Here is a 21,192-nt window from a genome sequence, read left to right on the forward strand (position 1 = left end):
GCCGCCCCCGCCCCACGTGATTGGCTCCGCCCCTCCACCCCCTCCCCCACCCCCCCAGAGCCAGGCCCCCCAACAGCAGCCCAGCAGCGGCAATCTCCTGTCTCTGCAGCAGGCCCCGCCTCCGCCTCCACCCCCGCCCCCTCCTCCCTCCGCCTCCGCCAACCCCCCCCTACAGGCGGCGCATCACTACCCAAGCATGGGGGGGTTCCAGGCACCCCTTCTGCACCCGGGGGCGACCAGCGCCCCAAACGCGCCCCCCTCAACCTACCAGCCCCACCAGCAGGGCGTGCTCCCGCCCCCGCCCCCTCCCCCACCTCAACAGGCCCCGCCCACACAGACACAGGCCCCGCCCTCTCAGATCCCCAGCGGTGTTCGGGGAGCCCCTGCCTCCTCCGCCCCTTTTCACAACGCAGGGTACCTTGGCACGGGGTGGCACTGACAACCCCCCCCCCCCCCCAAATAAAAAAACCCTACGAACTCGCCGAGAGACGGGGGTGCAAAGATACCGTGTAAAATGACATGTAAATATTTTCTATGTACTTGTACACAAAGCCAACGGAAAAACAGGACGAAGACAAAGGGTACTTTTTTTAAAAAGAGAGAAGAAAAAAGAGGGCAAAGCAATCCTGTAAAGAGACTTTGTATAAAAAGAAAAACAGACAAATCCGGTGCTCATCACCCTCTCTCTGACATTCTCTCCTCAGAGTCGTCTTTCCTAGTTTCGTCTTTTTTATTTCTGTACCCCTCCCCTCCCTTTGGCTGAGAGCCCCGTCTGTCCGTCCGTCTGTCTGTCTGACGGTCCCCCGGCCGTCTGGCCCAGCGTTTTCTGTATCAATGGGACATTCCACCCCCCGCCCCCTCCTCCCCCGTCTGTCTGTCCGTCTGTCCGGACACGTCTCTGTCTTCACGTTTGTCTTCTTTTCCTCTTGTATTTGTTTATTTAGTGGCTCAATTTAGCGAGAAAAGAAAAAAAAAGCTTTTTGTACAAAGAAAATACAGAATTATTATTTTTTTTATTCCTGTGTGTAACAAAATCTGTGCACTGCTGCAGAGATTTGGAGAGAAAACCCTTCTGGGGGTCTGCTTCACTGCCCCAGGAGTCTGTGCGCGCGTGTGTGTGTGTGTGTGTGTGTGTGTGTGTGTGTGTGTGTGTGTGTGTGTGTGTGTGTGTGTGTGTGTGTGTGTGTGTGTGTGTGTGCGTGCATGTGCGTGTGAGAGAGAGGGAGAAGAGATTGCAAACAACTGAATACTCAGTAGGCTTTTAAAATAGCCTGAGTGAGGAATTACCTGTAGGTAGTATGTTGGCAGTTTATTTTTGAATTCTAATGGTTATTTGTAGAAAATGTAATTTAATGTATAGATGGTTACTCCAGCTTTCTGCAGAAGCGCCTGTAAATAGTTGCTTCCTTTCTTTTCTATGCTTGTAAAAACTGGCTCCCATCCCATTTTGGAATATCGTTTGTAAATATGAGCGCTCTCTTTGCGAAGCTGAATGTTTCTGTGACAGTAGCACTATTTTCTTCTCTGGATTATTCTATATTGTTTGTCTTTTTTTATTATTTGTTTGCGAGTGTGTGGGTGCGCGCGCGCGCGTGTGTGTGTGTGTGTATAATGTGTGTATGTGTGTGCGTGTGTGGCCGTGTGGAAGAGAGAGACTCACAGACACAGCACTGGTTAGCTATTTTCATTGCTCATGATAATAAATCACAGTTATGTCAGTTTTATACCACACTGTGTGTCGTGTGCTTCTGTTGGGGGGGGGGGGGGGTCTCATCGCTGCCACAGTCCTGATGTATGATGTCAGAGGCACTTCGCTCCTGTGGAATGGAGGCCATTAAGACGAGCCCCAGTGATAATATGTTACCTCTGCATTTCTGTGTGTGCACTCTAGAAATCAAAACAGTGTAGATGTTCATCTCAACACTTTTATGCTGTAAAAACGGTAAGATATGCTACTATTTATCTATAAACAGTATTTAAATATTTAAATTATTTAAATAGTATTAAGTTTGCAAAGAGCAGTGCTGTTACATTGAGGAGTCAAACCTTCCTAGTTATACAATACATACAGAGGTGGAACACAGATCCTTCAGTTTTCGCACATTAAGATGGAACTTACTTTGGAGCTTAATTTATTGTGGGGATCCTGCGATATGTTAGCACAGTCATCGACCAATCAGAGTCTAATATGAAGCCAAGCTGTGGCGTCATATACTCCATACGTAATGACTCGGCGTCACACGTAACTGTCCTGAGATTCATGAACATCATGATAATGGAGTAACGAAGAAACGCACTTAATAGTTGTGGGGTGAGATCACAGCTGGGTGAGTGCAGTAGCTTTGTCTGGTATGGTCTGGCGTAGACAGGGCATGCTTGACACGCACGCACAATGTACAGGACTCTGTTAACAGGAACACATTGAAGTCTCATTGTAAAACGGTGTAAAAACTGGTACTCTCGTTTCTAAATGCCGGGGTGCAAGCCTTGCGCGTATACCTGAAAGGCTGGTTGTGTGCTATATTTCTGCTCAAGGTTCGTCTTAGTTCCTTAATTCATTTATTAATTTTCACCTTTTTAAATCGCAGGAAAGGCAGGACTTCTGCAGTGTATTGCGTGAAACACACGGTTAAGTGCAGACCTTATTAAATCATTTCAACAAATTCGGGATAAATAAGGAGCTGGGTGAATCAAAGGCCATGGTTCTTCAAATATTGAGTGTCACCTTTGACAGTGTGGGATAAAGGCGTGTGGAATCGCATGCGTTTAAAATAGGACAAGCTGAAGACTGACGAAATGGACAAAACCCTGCCCTGTACCTTTATTTTTCGTATGAAGACGTTGAAGATCGCCCATCAGCTGCTGATGAGGATCATGTTTGTTGAATTCGCTGCTGCAGCGACGTTACCTTTGCGATGTTTGTCGGTTTCATGCTAAGAATTTATCAACAAAAAGATCTATAAGCATTTCAGACCGAGCTCCAATATTTTGTAGTAACGTACGCACCAAATTCCAGTAATAGCTCACATTTGTAAAAAGTGGCGCATTAAGCTCGTTGTCACACCTGGTGCACTTACCTGGTTCACTTACCTGGTTCACTCACCTGGTGCACTTACCTGGTTCACTCACCTGGTGCACTTACCTGGTGCACAGCTGTTTGCAGTGGCACTTCCGCTTGTTTCCTTCCTGTTATCTCCAAAGCGCTCAGCATCCGCGGCTCTGAGCTCACTGTGTCAGCACCGCCATCTGCTGACAGTTTATAAGCATAGGAATTTAGGAGTGAAATTTGAAAACGCTTTGGATTTGTTTTTAAACGCGCTCAGAACACTTACATTAGCCTACAGTTGGGCAAAATCATCTCACACAAAGCCTATTTTATAATAAAGTGTTGAATATGTCATGTAATTTATTGAATACTGTACGGTTTCTACTGAATGCGTATCGCCTTTCGCGCCATCGTAAAGTCGAAAAAATCGTAAATCGACCCATCGTAAATCGGGGACCACCTGCAGTTCTCTAAATTTAATCTGGGCTGTGTTTGCGGGTTGGTCACCTAAAGATGTTGTGTAATAGTATTATAATGTAATATGTAATAGTCCTTTGCTGCTTCCCGCAATGAAATAATGATAATGCCTACTTGCGTTGACCCACAGATTGTTTTTAAATTTACCATTATTATTATTATTATTATTATTATTTTTTTTTACATTTTCCCGTATTGATCAGGAGGGGCTATTTTCCTCAGTTTCAGATGTGTCATTGCACTGGGCGCCACGCCCACAGGTACCCAGTGTAAAAGGTGACGTCCGTGGAAAAGACGCATCAAACAACACTTTATGCAAAAACTCTTCAACTGTGAAGGAAAAAAAAAACACAGGACCACAGGCAGCTTGTCTACATAGAGAAACCCTTTATTAAGATGAAGGATTTTCACTTTTTCTTCCTTTATATGTATTTTTAGAAATTTTGTTTTGTATTTTATGACATGTTTACTTAGACATATATACAGGAGAGAGTTTGGGACAGACACTTGACAGCCTCTGTCACCCGTTCACCTCATTTCCTCAACTATCCAAGTAGTTTCTGCCCCAGCACAGTCCTCAGCCCTAAGGCTTAACACTCATGACAGCATACCCTGTAAGGCCCCTTGTGAGAGTCACAGGTAGGCCCACCCGTGCAGAGAGAGACGAGAGGGGAATGGGTGTTTCAGTTACGGGGAGTAATGTGTGTGTGTGTGTGTGTGGCAGGAGTGGGAACATGTGTGGATGGTTGACTGTGCATTTTTGTATTGTTCTGTCTGTGTTGCCACTGCATACATAACCCCTACTCTATCACCCCCCCACAACATAACACATTAATGTCCTAGAATTTATTGTAAAAATTGCCTGAACATCACAGGTACCAGAAAGCGCGTGTCTCCCTGAACCTTGAACAGAGCAAGCTGGCTGAGGATTTGCTTTGAAGGGATGTGGAACAGAATGTTTCCTTTTTGCCAGCTTCCTCGGCTTGTGCCTTCCACACTCTAATCAGGGCTGGCTTTACACAGACAGCCTTTCAACTTGTAATCATCTTGTAATCATCCTGAACTCATTTTAAGCATTTTTTCATGATTAATTGATGACCTTGCAAGTTTGAGGGAATGACCTTGCCGGTTTTTCTTGCCAAGTACAGATCCAGATCACATATCGGATCATGTATGATTTCTGAAGCTTTGTGCACTTTGCATCAAACCATTATAATTATGGCAAGTGATTTTACACGTTAAGTAATAACTTCATTACATTGAATAATTTAAAATATAAAAAAGAAATTGGAAATCAGTTTGAATTAAAACCCTCCTGCTTCTCGTTTTGGTTAATGGTTTCGAGTGAGGTGCAGAGAGGGGGCAGGCCCAGGTGAGCCTGCTTCAGTGGAATATCGCCCAGCCAAGCTCATGGGGCTGGTGTTTCTCTCCATGTGGCCTGGCTGCAGAGGAGCCTGGGATTGCTTCTTCACTCTGTCATGAAGGATGGAGAAGCTATCACAGTTCTCACTTCCTGTTCCTCCAAGGAGACAGCCTGTGGTAGCGAACTTTTACACACACACACACACACACACACACACACACACAGGTGTGCTTAGCGCAGGTCTCTTTTATCTAGCACACAGCCCTCGCCCGCCTGGATTGGTTGAATGTGAATGGACTGAAAGGCCTCTGCAGACCGACGTACTTTTGAAGTGTTTGATTTCTGTGCAAAATATGCTCAAGGTCCATCACTACTGCCATTCATGAAAAGTTCAATGAAAATTAAACGAACACTATTTTACAAAGGTCAGTGCAGTTCATACACTGGCAGTTACCTCCAGATTTTGACCATCCATAAATGTCTCACTTGTATTTTATATGCGGATATGCGTAATATCTGGGAGCAGAGATTTAAAGTAAGGGATTCTTTGTCCTTAACGATACTGTTAGTACAAACAGGAGGCTTAGAGAAGGCAGAGATTTCTTGTCCAGCTTGTCAGAAACAGGAGATAGCAGAAACTCCATATTGGACTTGTATCTGGACTGTGATACAAGACTTGTACAATAGCCTGCTGTACGGAGAAAAGTCCCTCACCTTCCTATACCATCCACACAGAGGAACCATAGAAAAGAGATGCTACACTATTGGCTGCTATGTACAGCATGGCACATTGAACTGAAACACACCCAGATCTTTAAAATATCACGTAACGTGTGCATATTCAAAATTCATTAAGACAAAAAAGTAAATATAAACTATGTAGTGAACAGATTTTAAATGATAACATATGCTTTCACTAAAATGAATTCATGGTTCCTGTGTATAGTCTTTCAAAGTGCCACTGATAGCTGCAAGTATAGCAAAAAAAAAACATACATTGAGTCTCTATTTACATTACATCTTCTGTGGGACACAGTGGGACTTTTTACCTGTTAGCCATCATTGTTGCAAAGTTCTAGTCTTTCTAATGTTCTCAGTCCCACTATAGAACTCACAGTGGCTGCAGGACATCCGCCATGTGTGCAGTCTGGAGGGCCGCAGAGTTCGGTGAGTGCACTGGCCAAGCCTACTCTGGTGGCAGCCTGTGTGCACGCCCTACCCCATCCAGGAAACACACACAGGCATATGCATCACAGTCTATGCTGATGTCACTCTGCGCAGTCTGCGCATACTTAGGCCTTCAGCTGCGCAGATATCAATGAGACGGCCGTGGCATTGACTCCAAGTCAGGTCCAGTGTACAGAAGAAGTATGGTGTTCCGATGCAGAGGATTCTGTTTCGAGAACGCGGGGAGTCCAGCACACTTATGCAGAGCAGGCCTGGAGGCCTGGTTCTGATCCGGTCTGTTCCGGTTCAAGACCAGGGGGCAGCAGCAGGGCAGAGTCAAAAGAACTGATGAATTGACACCCACTTTACAAGATAACACTTTTCTGTTCTCTAACTAAATGTGACTCTGACTCAAGAAAAAAGTATTAATATGCTTATTGTCGCTGAACGCTTTATCATATGGTTTTATTTTACACAAAGTCAAAAGTCATATGTGTGATAACAACAGTTGCGTGTTTGACTGTGGTGTTGTGATATGTGTGTAAGTGTATGTGACTGTGTGCTACTCACTGTGTTGACTTGTACCAAAGGGTAACTCAATTTGTGTCCGATGTCACATCTCAGTCAGTCAGAGTTAGATGTTGTGGGCAGCCTATTAATCCAGACTATACTGTAGGAAATTTGTCCTTTAATGAGAATGGGGCCAGTGGGGCCAGCGATGGGCGGAGACCAGAGGGCGAGGAGGGAGGGGGGCTTTACAATGGGTGGGGCTTTGGGGGGGCCCGTGGCTTCTCTCATCCGTCTCCACCCACAGCTGCAGGCTTGCCTCTCACCCTCAGGGTGATGGGTAAAAAAGCTGAGGCATGAAGTTACGCTGAGTCTGCCCTCTACTGGTCAGCAACAAACCTGCCAGACAGAAAAGTACAAGGGAAGAGTGTTCGTTTAGGCTACGCTATTTTAACTGAATATGAATTTATTGAAATGAACAGCAAATCAAGGCATTTTTTGCTGGTATATACTGCAAAACACAGATCCAAATTTTTGGTCATTATTATATAAGTTGCTTTTGTTGCAGTAATTTTTTTTGCGCTGATGAGAGAATTTCAGGGATTTTCATGTTCGCAAGAAGTCTGCAGGTTCAAATTCACCACAGGGGGCGATGGTGAGTACAGAATTGTGAATATAGTGATATAATATAGTAGGAAAATGGTTTGGAACAATGTGCTGTGGACTGTTTGAAGGTAAGGTGGTCAGATAAATCTTAATGCACTGACCTGCTGGTGTATTAAGCATTTCCACTCTCTGTGGGAAGAGAGAGACAGAGGAAGGGGGGAAGGGAAGAGAGGGGAGTGGGGAGGGAAGAAAGAAGGAGAGAGACAGTTAAATAGTTGTGGCAGCGAGAGGTCAGTTGAACAGTTATTGTGATGGAACAGATACAACAGAGTGGAGACAATTCAGGGAGCCAAAAAACAGTGGTAGTACTGGTGATAACCAGCAGAGGGACCAGTGAGCGATGAAGGAGGAGAGGAGAGGTATTCTTTATAATTGGGTACAATAAGGTGAAAGGGAGACACAACAGAAAGGTGAGGGCTTTTGCATATTCAGAAAAATGACTGACCATCAGCTGGGGAATACCTCCCTCCATCCCTTTTTTCCTCCTCCCACATGACAAAAACAGTTAATCCACAAGTGTAATGCATGTCACAACAACCCCAATGAGTTACATGATAAGCCTGGGTCTAATGCATTGAGTGTTTAAATAAAACAGTGCCCATTCACAGGGTGTACATTATCCCTTCAAGTTGAATGAGCAACAGTGTCAGACCAGGCTAACAACACTCCTCTGAGTCTGAGCGTGAGCGTAACACTATTCAAGCCCTACCACAAGTTAACGTGTGGAACCTGACAGCGTATTGAGCCAATACCTGTTTTATATCACACAGACCATACTTTGCAGGGAGACAGCCATAAACTGAAAAGAAGAAACCCCCCCCTTCAAAGGCGTGACAGGTCTGAGTGTGAGAACACATATAGCAGATCATTCCTGGCACTGTGCTGGTGCTGCTGCTGTCTGGCTGTGTCCACTAACAGGCCCTGCCTGTCTCTGCCAGCCAATAGAGCACTCTGACTAAACTCTCTGCATCCAACAGCTGACCTTCTCTTACTCTCTGAATCCAGTAGTGAACGCTGCCTAACTCTTTGTGCCCAATAACAGGTGCTACCTGAAAGGCTGTGTCCAATATCGCACCCTGCCTGGCTCTCACTGTCCAATAGCAGCCCCCCCCCGCTTTCTGTGCCCACTCGCAGCCTGTCTGCCTGCCTATGTCCCGACTCCCCCCTCCCTTGCCCGCTCCACCCCCTCCGCACTAACAGGCATGGCACACTGATGTTGCGTCTGTGATTCATTCAGACAGGCTGAACACAAGCTGTGTAAACATCCATTAGCGATTCGGCGCTCGGTCCAAAAGCCCCGGGCTGCAATTAGCACATGTCCACAATAAATCCTCTCTCGCCTCTGTGTTCCTTTCTCTCCCTCTCTCCCTCCCTCACTCTCCCAGTCTCCATCCTTCTTCCTTATTTTTAATTTTTTTTTTGCTCTCTTCCTCTCTCCCTCTCCGCAGTGACTAGGTAAGAGTGCAGCTGGTGTGTGTCAGACTGCTTCCATTTCACACTGCAGTACACAGACATGCCCCCCCAGTCCAATCCCTTTAAAGGGCAAGATCTGAGCTGGAACATGTTTGTTGGCAGTGCCTGCATGTTCCTTCCCAAATATCACCTCAAAGACAATGACAGCCTGAGTTAACTATCCAGCATGAATGTACGCCCATAAATCAACAGGACTGAGGAGTGTCAGGGCAAGTTGACTGGTGACTGGTTTTGTCACACTTCCAGGGTGTGCATCACACAAACATGCCCAGACTGCCGCACTGATGTGGCATTTTATGTTCCACCTATTGAGAGTGCCCTTTTGCAGCGAGCAGCAGGTGTACTTTATGTTAGAAGTGTTCCAATGAGGCTATTTAATGGAAGCAATTATGGAAATGTATCTGGGTAAATTGACCACCCAGCTGTCAATTTATTTCAATTTATGCATCAAAATGTCATCTTATCAAATGACAGAATGTATCATTCTGACATAATTTCACAATAATACATGTAAAATCCTGACAAAATAATGGCTCATTATTAGATCACTGCTCATTATTAGATTAACAAATGCTCTGAAAAACAATATTCCTCTCATGAATAACTGTGCTTGCAAACGGGTGGGGTGCTCCTAATTTTGCTTGCATCTTACCAGGCACTAGTTCAACGTTGAACATTAGTGCCTCTGTAAACCTGTTCGCAAGCTGCAATCAGCTGACATAAGCCGCAATTAGACACCCTCGGATGACTGTTTTGTAACATTCTCCACCACCTTACATACAAAAACAATTGTCATGCTTTTTCAGGATACTCTGTAGTCTTTAATTTTCTAACCTTGCAGTGGGAAAGACTACCAGGGTGAACAGACTGCAGAAAGAATACTAATTCACACCGTAACTCTAACGCAACATGTGGACTCAACCTGACGTGAACTTCAAAGCCGGTTTAACCCAGCCAATCTCTCCCTGCACTGGCCCCAGCGGCACCTTGCTGGAGCCTTGACATATAATCTAAAGCAAGCCTTAGAGAAGCTTTAATAGCATGCCAGTCTGTGTTGTTCATCACAGACTCCAGCGTGGCTGTCAGGACGGGGGACAGGGTGAAGGACTTGCCAGTTTTGAAATAAAAACACAGAAGCATTCTGTTACAGTCAGCGGTGTTTTCCAACACTGATCCTGCCGTTACCATGCAACTTTCTCCATTCCGTGCCATTACCCACTTTGGTGAGATTTGCGTCTTGTTGCTTGGTGATTTATATTGTATCATGGAGTAAATCCATTCAGTAGCCTCTCAGACCACCTCACTGAAGGATTTCAAAATTGCGTGCACTGCGTGATTGTGGTATGGAAACCCAATGTGAAATATTGTACATGTATCATCACATGGCAAAATATGAGATATGATTTTGGGGCTTGGGGGGGCAAGCTCCAGGATTTTTGGATGTTGGCAGGACAGTCTGGAGGGGTGAGCTCCAAGGGAAGTTACATTTCAGGAGGGGCTGTGTTTGGGGCATGTGCTCTGGGGGCTTTTGTGTTTGAGGGGTGCGCTCTGGTGGCATGACGATTCAGGAGGAACATTTCGGATGTTACCCTTGCTGTCTCCCAGCAGCTCCTCGGCCATCAGCCCGTCCTGCCGGTTGCCCAGGACGAAGGCCAGGAAGGAGAGGATGAGGGCGTCCAGGATGCCCATGATGGCCAGGATGTAGGCCCAGCGCACCGAGCACGCCCCCAGCGTGTACTTATCCGTCTGCTCCCCGCACATGCGCTTCACCTCGTCCGAGTCCCAGCCGTCGGGGAAGATCATGCAGCCCAGGACCAGGCAGGTACCTGAGGGACGGGGGAGACAGGCGGAGAAGGAGCAGGGTGGGGGTCAAATAGGAAAAGGAAGGAAAAGAAAAAAGAAAAGGAGAAGAGAGGATGAGCAAAGCCTCTTAAAAGCCTTCCCCTCCCCTCCCCCTTTCGGTCTCCCGCAGTCTTCACCCAGCGCCTTTTAATTCACTTAATGATTGATTCCCCCCTCCCCTCTGCCTCCTCTCTTCCTCCTCTCTCCCTTAGGGTAACCTCTGTAGGAGTCTCTGCAAGGAAAACAAGGACAACAACACCAAAACAACACAAACAACCCTACAGACAGCATCGTCACCATCCACACCAACAACACTGCCATCAACACAATCCAAACACCCATACCAATAGCATCGTCACCTCCGTCAACAGCACTAACTCCAGCAACAACGCTGCAACCAATAACACCATCTACAGCAATGCAAACACCTCTACTGACAGCATCGTCACCAACAGCAACACCACCATCAACATCAACACTCATTCCCGCAACAACACTGCCACCAACAACAGAAACAACCCTACTAACAGCAAAATCATCCACAGCAACACCACAAACAAGAACACCAACACCAGCAACACTGCCACCAAGAGCAACACCATTAAACAACAACACAAACACCCCTGGCGATAACATCGTCACCAACAGCAACACCAGCAACAACACCAGCACTGACTCTAGCAACTGCGCCACCATAAAAAACAACACCATTAACAACAACACAAGCACAGCCAACACCAACAATGCCATCAACAACAACCCCGACAGCAATTAACAATGGCGGCCGGCTGCACTGTTAGAGATAGCAGTCCAGAGTCTGCAGTCACACAGGCTTGCAGCAGGTTGGGCTAAACCTTACCTTTAAAGTATCCTGAACCTGCTTTTGATTGTTGTGCTTGATTAATAAGCACACCAGCTTAAATAAGGTTCGCCCATCTGCAGCTGATTGACTCTGCACTTCAGTGTGTCTAATGTGGTAGCAATGCTGTGGTGTACTTCACATTAAATCATTTTAATTATAAAAAAGCGAGATAGGGATGCATGATATAATCTCCATTATAAGACAGAGATAGGAGATTAAAAGCTTCATGTGAGATACACAGGTTTCAATGGCAATGCCACAACGCCGAGATTCACTGAAGTTATAAAGAATCATCTACTGATAAGAAGATCATTACTTTGTGCAAAAAAACAATTCAGGACAACTGGTAGTTTAAAGGTAAGCATCTTGCACGCCCTATTTTGAGCATTCTGGACTGCAGTTAGAGGACCGAAATAACAGAGAGCGGCAATAAAAGTCCACAGTCTTACAGTACAGCGATCACTAGTGGCTCCTACAGTCCTGAGGTATATAGGTACAGCACCGAGGTTACAAACAGGACCAGAGGTACAACGGAGAAGCACCAGGGCGGGACAAGGACAGTCTGCAGTCAGCGCAGTCAAACAAAACATAATCAGATACCGTACAGCCTGATACAACACAGTCACAGAGTGCAGTCAGATACAGCACAGTCACGGACTGCAGTCAGATACAGCACAGTCACGGACTGCAGTCAGATACAGCACAGTCACGGACTGCAGTCAGATACAGCACAGTCATGGACTGCAGTCAGATACAGCACAGTCACAGACTGCAGTCAGATACAGCACAGTCACAGACTGCAGTCAGACAGTCATGGCCTCGGTCAGATACAGCACAGTCACAGACTGCAGTCAGATACAGCACAGTCACAGACTGCAGTCAGACAGTCATGGCCTCGGTCAGATACAGGCCAGGCCACAATCAGAGGCCACCAGGGGATTTCTGTGCTGGATAATCTCAGGAAATGACAGAGGGTCACAGCCCCTCCTCTGACCCACAGTGACAATGCCTAATCACTGATGTAGGGGAGAGAGAAGGAGAGAGAGGAAGAGAGAGAGAGATACAGAGGAAAAGAGAAGCAGTAAAAAAGCTGGCTGATGACTCAGAACCTCCCGCTGGGTCCCTGTTCTCTCTGATCTTTTAATTCTTCCTTCTCATGAACAAAACAGAGAACAGATTGACATTAAAAAATCATAATAATAATATTTCAATAAACAAAGATGCAGGTCTGATTATTCAAATCCAGTTATCGCTTGTCCAAAAATTTGATCAGGGAGTGTCTGTTACCCTTTCACAGGGGCCTAACTTAATATATTCAAGCATCCAGCACTGTGGGGCGCTGTGTACTCTCCTCTTGTGTTGCACAAGTTAAATCTCCCTCTCAGGTATTCCACGAAAGAGTGCGCGGAGCACTGAGCATTTTGCCCGTTTCGCCTTCTCCTCCTGCCTCCTAATATTTAGCACCAAGTTTTCATTCACGGTTTCCGCCCAAGGGGAAAATCTCCTCATTTCAGCCCGAGATGAAACTCTTCTCCGGGGGTTCCTCCACGGAAGAGAATCAAAAGAGGTGGAAAAGAAGCTGACTGCACACTCGCCCAGAGCGTATGGATCATAAATAATAAAACACATCTTCCCCTCCGCTTCTCACAGTCTGTGCCGCGGAGCCGGAGAGAGGAAGCCGGGCCAGATAGTGCATTTAAATTTATATCTTCACAGTCCTGGACACCCTCCTCCCCCCTCCCCACACACACACACACCCTTAGCCAAAAAATAAACTTCATATCTCCCTAGCCTTGTCCCCTCACTCTCTGTCCAGTGAAATAAAATTCATATGTCCCCAGCCTCTCTCTCTCCCCCGTTCTGCTCCCAGTGAAATAATTCTTGCCCAACAGTCCTAATCCCAGTGAAGTGAACTTCACATCTCCAAAATCTAAACCCCCTCCCCCTTCCCCTCCATCCCAATTTCATCCCAGTGAAATAACCGTCATACTCCCCCAGTCTTGGGCCTCCTCAGTCTCAGCACAGTGAAAGAAACCCCTGACTGTCTCCTCATCTTAACACTTTCACTGCATAGCTTTCACACTGTGGCAGTGTTATCTTCTCCTCTCAGATTACTGCAGCGTTGGTGCTGTGTGTAGGCTGGGCTCACAACTTTTACCCATATCAATGTCAGCGTCTCCATCTCTGAGGTTTATAAACATTTACACTGCCCCCCCCCCTTTCCTGCATCCATCAAATCCCTGTCTTTCATGCCACAGACTACAGCAGGAAGGCCAGACTTTCAATTGAGGGTTATGTTCAGATACCAGCACGATGTCTGTTAATCTTCTAAATGGGACTGTAGCTGTATTGAAACTTTTTTTTTCAGTGCAAAGGTTAAAAGACCCAGCGGCTTTGAAAGGGGATATGGGAATCCATTAAGAAAAGCTGTCAATGGATCCATGTGAGTAGTTATTTGATTCAGACAAAGTGCCCCATCTTTTTTTTTTTAATTCAGTACTCTGATAGTGTTCTCATGTTTTTTTTTTTTACACACTCATACATCAAAAGGCACTTCAGCCTTTTCTACAATTATTTTATCAAGGTCCATAATGGGACCAAACCATGCTGTACTGTGTATGTGTGTTTGTGTGTGCGTGTGTGTGTGTGTGTATGTGTGTGTGTGTGTGTGTGTGTGTGTGTGTGCGTGCATGCACTCATGTGCTTGTCAGGCAAGACTGAAGAGACAGAACATTGTCATTTCTAAAAGGACACATTTGGACGCTTTTTTTTTCCTGCACATGTTCCCTGAAATATATTTTTCAAGACCGCCATCCTTCCATTATACATGAGACCACATTCAGGGGCAGCGTAATTAAATCATTCATAGGAACAATCCCTGGAAGTATCAGAGAGAGGAGGAGCCGTGGACCCTTTCAGCACGGCACACCTGGGCACTCCAGTCATGTGATCTGAGTCAGGCCTGCAGGAGTGGCAGCTGGTCCTGGGGGTGCAGTAATTTCAGACGAGTTTCCCTTTAAGCCCTGTGACCTCTGTGCACCTGTCCGCGCTCTCGCTGTCTGAGAATGTGATTTATAAAGTACTCCAAGGGACAGACAGTGCAGCGGCCACATCTCAATTGTCAGCCTGAATCTGCAGTCTCTCTCTCTCTCTGTCATCTGTCCCCTTTGCTCTCTGTGGCAGTACGTTTTACAGCTGCACTCCCTTCATCTTCCTTTCTGTCTCACTCCCTCTCTGTCTCTTCATCTGTCTTTCTGTTGCCTTCTGCACTGTCTGGGCCTCCATGTTTTACAACTCCCAGCTTCCTGTATCCTTTCTCTTTCCCTCTCTCTCTCTCTCTCTCGCTCTTTATTTCTCTCTCTCTCTCTCTCTCTCTATCAACTGTTTCATCTGTTGTATGTTCCAGTGAGTATATGTTATAGGCCAGCCCTTCTCCTATCTCTCCCACTCCCTCTATCTCTCTTTCTCCTTCTCTCTCTCTGTACCTCTTTCTCCTTCTCTCTCTCTGTACCTCTCTTTCTCCTTCTCTCTCTCTGTACCTCTCTTTCTCCTTCTCTCTCTCTGTACCTCTCTTTCCCCGCTCTCGCTCTCTCTCCTCTCTGTGAGACGCTTTCCAGCTGACAGCTGTGTGCAGGGCAGGCTGGTGCAGGCCTATGGGGAGTGTGCAGTAGAGGGGTCCAGCACACCCCTCCACCTCCCTCCCCCACTGGTCTTACAGAGCAGCGAGATCCTTAATCACACAGCATTAAACAGGCAGAGCGCCTGAGTGCCACTGCCTGAGAGAGACTGCAGATGTGACACAGTCTGTGTGATGCGTGTGATCCAGAGGCCTATCCTTATCCCCTAGCCACAGTCTGGCTCTCTGTGTATCTGACAAGAGAGAGAGAGATAATGTTATAGTGTTATAATATATACTGTATATGAAATATACCTGTCACACCAATAAAGCAGTTTGAATTGAAGTGAATTAGGAAAGAAAGCAAGTGCATATATGTGTGTGTGTGTGTGTACGCTTGTGTGAATGTGTATCAGGGTAATTGTGTTTGAATATATATGTGTGTGTGGATGAGATAATGAGAGAGAGAGACACACACACTTGTGTGTGTGTGTGTTAGAAAGAATGTGCGTGAGAAAGGGAGAGAGAGAGAGCGTGTGTTTGTGTTGGCACTGGCACGTGTCTGAAGTATTTGAATAGTGCAGTGGTGAGATGGGATGAATACCAATTAGAGAGTGTAAATGGGGGCGTAGCTGCTAAAGAACCTAATGAAGGGTTTGAGACATGATTATTACACAATAACTGCAGGTTTCGGCACTTCTACTCTCTCTTTCATTCCCTCCTCTCTCCTCTCCTCTCCCTTTCATCTCCTCTCTTCTTCTCCTGTCTTCCTCTATTCTCCCATCCCTTTCATCTCTCTCCCCCTCTCCCTTTCCTGACCAGCTGTAATGGGCTTTGGGGTGCTGGGAAAATGAGCAGACCCGCAAGCTTTTTCAGTGCTAAAGGAGGTATTCCTGCCGCCCTCCGACGCAGCAGCCTATTAACACCGCGGTCTTTAATATTCTTGAGAAGCGTGAGCAAAGCGTCGGGAGGCGGAATGGAGCACTTCTGCCGCAGATGAACTGCGAAGCCGAGCGGCAGAAAAGGCGCATGTCTCCACTCCACATCCTTCAGGCTACATTATTAAAATAAATTGACTCGGGTGTTCGGCGCGCTCATAAAATGTCAGGGCTTTCTCAGTCCCCTGGATGGCTATGATGAAAAGAGGGTTTAATAAGTGCGGGAGTTTCTGGTGAGGGAAACGCACACACACGCACACACACGCGCACACACGCACACCTCCAAAAAATGATTTGCCTACAGTTAACAATTAGATGTTTTCACTGTGTCATGAATCTATTATCCCATAATGCACTGAGCTATATTTCACTGTACTGTTCGTAAACTGTGAACACGTTTGGGAGAGACCGCAGCACTTGATCTGAATATTAATTGGTACACAGAAATAAAAGCGGTGCCTGGTATGATAGCATATTTTTCCATTCATATGACAGGAATATGGAAGAGAGTTACTGAAAATTAAATTAGTCATTCTTTTTTAGCAGCATCTTTGATTGCCAGCTAGCCAGAATGCTAAAATGGCTAACATTACAATACTGTTATACTCAATATAAAAGTATGGCCAATATGGCTGTGGCTTGCTGACAAAGCTGTTAGTCAGTACGTTGAAATCATTGAAATAAGACCAGTGAAATGATGAGCAAAATGGTAGCTCACTAATTACTTGGAAATTAATTGGAATTAATTGGAAAATTATTTGGATGCAGGGTAGTAAAAAGAATCACTAGACAACTTTTTGAGTATGGCTCATGGAGAAGTGTATCTGTAGCATCTCGCAAAAAAAAAAAACCATGGAAGAGGGAGAACGTAATATGTGTGAGGGATGGGTTGTGGATATCTGGGTTATGAAGGCAAGGAGCTGTCCATTATTCTGTGTAGTGCTGTCAGAGTGGTGAGGCTGCTGCTGCATGAGGAGCTGTCCCTGTGTTCTGTGGTGCTGAATCAGGGAGCAAGCAGAGTCTGTGTGTGGCCCTCCTACAGGGCCGACGTGGGGAAGCGCTCTATGCGCACAAACAAACACGTATAAGTACTTCTGAAGACGCACGCTCAAAAGAGTCTCTCCTCTTCTGTGTGCCGGATTTTCCTCCAGGTTTGTGCTTTTCCGGCTAAGTCAAGGCACCGACATGTACTTCAACACTGCGGAAGACGGAGCAAAGGAGACAGGGTGGGATGGCTTGGGTAGAGATAAGAAGAGATTGAGGAAAAAAAAGAAAAAATGAGAGAGAGCTACAGAGATGGAGAGAGAGACAGACAGAGAGACAGCTACAGAGAGAGAGAGAGAGAGAGAGAGAATGGATCTGCCTAAACCACTGCACTGCTCAAGAAAAACAGGAAACCGGGAGAGGGACTGATAGAGGTGTCACTGCAGATGAGAGGAGAGAGACAGAAATACCAGCGGAGAGGAGAGGCAGTCTGCAGGAGGAGCTTGCCTGGGAGAGGCAGAGGTGAGACACAAACATGAGAGCAGGAAGAACCGGGGGGGCGTGAGAAGAACAAGCCAGATTAAAACCAGGAGTGCAACAACGTAGCAGTCACAGCGCTCTCCGTCACACGGAGAGAAACACTCCAGATCCCAGCTTTCAGAGCACCACGTGAGGCTGAACCACCTCCGTTCCAGGACAGAGGCGCTACGCCACGCATACAGCCAACTGACAGGCACACAGTCACAGCGCATCACGCTTTAAAAGACTGTAAGCGGCTGGGACAGTTCGTTTTTGCTTGCAGGTGCAGGGTGTGGTCGGTGATTTTGCACCCCCGCTTCCATCCCTTTTCAAACCGAGGGGAGACGCTGCATCTCATACATGCTAAGCAGCCGTTTTTTTTTTTTTCGTGCGCCCCAGGGCACTGCGCTCCGAACACGAACCGGCAGCTGCCAGCACCCGTCTTCAAACAGAGCACGCGCACCAATCTGCCACGCCGCAGCTGCCTGCGTAAGCCAGGCCAAACCGAGGAAGAAAACAAACAAAGAGATAAAAGAGCAAACGCACAGCTGCCGCAGAGGTGGCTTAACCAAAGCACGGCAGCGTTAACCGCGGGTCTACTCTGTGTGCCTGGTGGCAAACGCACGCTGGACTCCAAGCAACTCCCTGCTCCCCCTCAGCGGCACTGATTTCGGATCAGTGCTTGGCGTGTGAACGCGACGTGCTGGCCTGCTGAGCACTGAACCGAGATCATATTATCTGTGCCCTGTAAGACCCGAGCAGCGTGTTTACAATGTGGCTTGGGAGTTCTGCTCATAAATGCTCCAAAAATACAGGCCACGCCCATTTATCAAAACCTGTTACTCCCCTCTGATTGGAATTTCCCGAGTGGATCTTTGAGGTGGGTCTGGTGTAGGTGCTGTTGTGGCACTCCTATGCTTGGTGGAAGGGGGGTCTGCTGTATTTGAGTGATTTTTTCACATTGTAGAACAATTCAGCAGCCAGGGTTGGCTTCTGGCTGAATACTGGCAGAATCCAACCCTTGGTCCTTACATCTTTACAAGCCCGTGTACATAACTTAAAATCTTTCAGCAGTGAAACAGCATGGCTCTCGTAAAAACCCGTCAATAACACCTATCTTTATGTCACAGACGTGAAGGAATTTGCAGACGGTCCCTTGAGAGGAGCCCCTACTATAAAGCTCAGCGAAGCGCTGATTTACAGCCGAATGGCCCAGGGCAGCGGCAGTCTCATCTGCTGGTGCTCTTATCAACCACGGTTCAGAGGGAGGCATAATGACACAATTAGTTATTTATCACATCTATTTATCATGTCTATGGATGAGTGATTTTGAGAATGAAATACATCTTAATTCCTTAACAATGTGATTACCAGGTCTGGCTGTCACTCTGCTGTCAGATCTGCAGTTAGAGTGGATTTTTGGGGGGGGGGGGAGTTGTTGAAACATGGGTCTGAGAAGGCAGTAATAATAGGAAGAAGAAGAAGATGGAGAGAAAGAAGAAGAATAAGAAGTAAAAGAAAAAGAGGGAAAGAAGAAATATGATGCACCCTTTCCCCTACCGCTTATTGCAGAGCTCACACAGAATCTTCGGCCAAAGATGCCCTCAGTATTACCTGAGGTCACATCTCCCAGCCTTTGGGCCACACCTGGTACTCTGCTCCAATTCCCTGCAGTTCGCCTACTCACTGATTCTCAATCCTGCTCCTGGGGCCCCCCTGCTCCGCACGTTTTCCATCTTTCCCTGCTCTACCTACCTGACTGAACTCATCAGTGGCACTTTTGACTAGCTGAGCACACCTGATTTAATCAATCAGGTGTGTTTGGAGCAAGGATAGATAGAAGATATGCAGGACAGGGGGGCTCCAGGAGTGGGATTGAGAAACGCCCTACATCATAGAGCTCACGGCTCCGTGGGAGGGCTCAGTGGATGAGGCATACGAACGGGAAATCTAAGGTGTGTGGAGCTCACAGCCGACGCAGAACAACACGGCTGGAGAGTGAAGGTCCGGCCCATGCAGGCTGGATGCAGAGGATTTCGTTACTCCTTGTTATAAGGAGCAGGGCAAATCCAAGCGCAGAGATGACTCAGGACATCAAAGGGTTTGGTTCAAAGAAAACAGTTTCTTTCGCTGAAGGCTCGAGAGAATACAAAACAGACTCGGTACAAGAGTTCACGTACAAGGCATGGCAACTCAAGACTGAGCAGCTAGGCGGGCAAAGGGCAGGGCTTAAATAACAAACACAGTTGAAACCAGTAACTAATTAGCAGCAGCTGGAAACCCTGACAGGAAGTTACGAGGCCATCTGGTGTTCATCCTGGGAAGGAGCAGCTGAAACCCTGACACAGCTACCACCAGGCTGCTGAAGGTAGCAGCGATCCGTGACCACATTTGTCCCAGGCTCTGCGCCAAACCACCAAAGCTGCTTCAGACGCTGCCAAAAGAAGCAGACAGTTTCTTTAGCAGAAAATGGAAGGCCCCAGCCAGGCTCCAGAGCAACCACCAAAGGAGGACGTGTCAGGGGTGATTCTGGGATTCCAGAGCCTGTTGTTGAGCCCACCGGAGATGCTGATCAACCAAACATGTCCACCTAAAAACTCAACAAGTCAATCCTCTTCCATTTACATTTACATTTACATTTACATGTATTCATTTGGCAGATGCTTTTATCCAAAGCGACTTACAAGTGAGGTACAATACAACACAAGCGAAAAACCATTTGGAGTCAACAATATTAGAAGCACTACATGACCAAGTTTCAAAGGCTGGCCAGGCTGTGAACATCATGGCAAGCCTCAACTAAGTGCTCACCACCTGACGGGATAAAAGATTGTAAAGTCACACCCTATGTATTAGGACTTTTAATTCCTTTGGAATGTCTAATGCTTTTTCTTTTATACTTTCTCCCCTTTTCCACCCCATATTCCCACACCACACAGTCCCAATTGTACTTTAGGCTTATGTCACCATGACAACCCCCACATTCACACAGGAGCACAGGGCATAGCGAATGAAATTCTCTGATACACAATGCACGCCAAGGGCAGCTATTTTTCACACTCCAAGTCCCACAGTGCACCAGAAATAAAATGACAAACAGGCTAAGGTACTCAGGAGCCGCCATAACTCTTTCTAGTGATAAACACTGGTCAGCATGGTTACTGGTTCAGAGCATGCTGTAAGACCATTTGTGTTTCCACTGGACAACAAAGAGATGGGTCAGGATCAATACTTTTGAACACAGCTAACCAGACTCAACTGTCCTCTCCAGAAGCCTAATGAAAACTCCAATAACTAGAGGCATAACTTTAAACTCATTTAACAAATCAGTCTGGTCTACTGAATCTTCAGGTGGTTAAGCATATTATTTATTATCTGGCATTAAGTTACATGACACTAAGGAAGTCTCACTTCCTACAGGCTTGTCATTGAGAAGCAGCATCTGTAAGCACCATGTGCTTGTGCTGACTGAGCTGCAACTGCATGAGACAATGGCCCTGCTGCCTTCAGCACATTACATTATTGCATTCCCTGTGCCCAGGCTGCTTTAAAACATTATCGACACACATGGAAAATGACCCATTAAAGCTGTTGTCAACCATGGCTATTAAATAAGAAGAATTGCTGTTTCACTGCCCAGCATTGGTTTGTATGAGGATATTCTTCTTCTTATTCCTCTTCATTTTCTTCTTCTTCTTCTTATTATTATCTTCTTGTGTTTCAACACCCAAA

General features: G+C 46.4%; 2 protein-coding genes across 3 annotated transcripts in view; one reads left to right on the forward strand and one right to left on the reverse strand.

The window, feature by feature from the left end:
• kmt2e (lysine (K)-specific methyltransferase 2E) overlaps positions 1 to 969 on the forward strand; it is a 38,182-nt gene extending 37,213 nt beyond the window's left edge. Inside the window, 1 exon segment of the mRNA XM_036517526.1 lies at positions 1 to 969. This exon segment is cut by the window's left edge and continues 605 nt beyond it. Within this exon segment, the coding sequence (XP_036373419.1) occupies positions 1 to 439 (439 nt within the window). The 3' untranslated portion in view covers positions 440 to 969.
• Positions 970 to 6,032: 5,063 nt separating this feature from the next.
• Positions 6,033 to 21,192, reverse strand: part of lhfpl3 (LHFPL tetraspan subfamily member 3) — a 40,498-nt gene continuing 25,338 nt past the window's right edge. For both annotated transcript variants that reach the window (XM_036517525.1, XM_036517524.1), the window contains 3 exons: positions 10,289 to 10,525; positions 7,328 to 7,355; positions 6,033 to 6,960 (listed from right to left, as the gene is read on the reverse strand). In XM_036517525.1, the coding sequence (XP_036373418.1) occupies positions 7,339 to 7,355; positions 10,289 to 10,525 (254 nt within the window). In that variant the 3' untranslated portion in view covers positions 6,033 to 6,960; positions 7,328 to 7,338. The remainder of the gene's footprint in view (positions 6,961 to 7,327; positions 7,356 to 10,288; positions 10,526 to 21,192) is intronic.

This window comes from Megalops cyprinoides, chromosome 23 (assembly GCF_013368585.1).
Source record: "Megalops cyprinoides isolate fMegCyp1 chromosome 23, fMegCyp1.pri, whole genome shotgun sequence".
Taxonomy (NCBI): Eukaryota; Metazoa; Chordata; class Actinopteri; order Elopiformes; family Megalopidae; genus Megalops; species Megalops cyprinoides.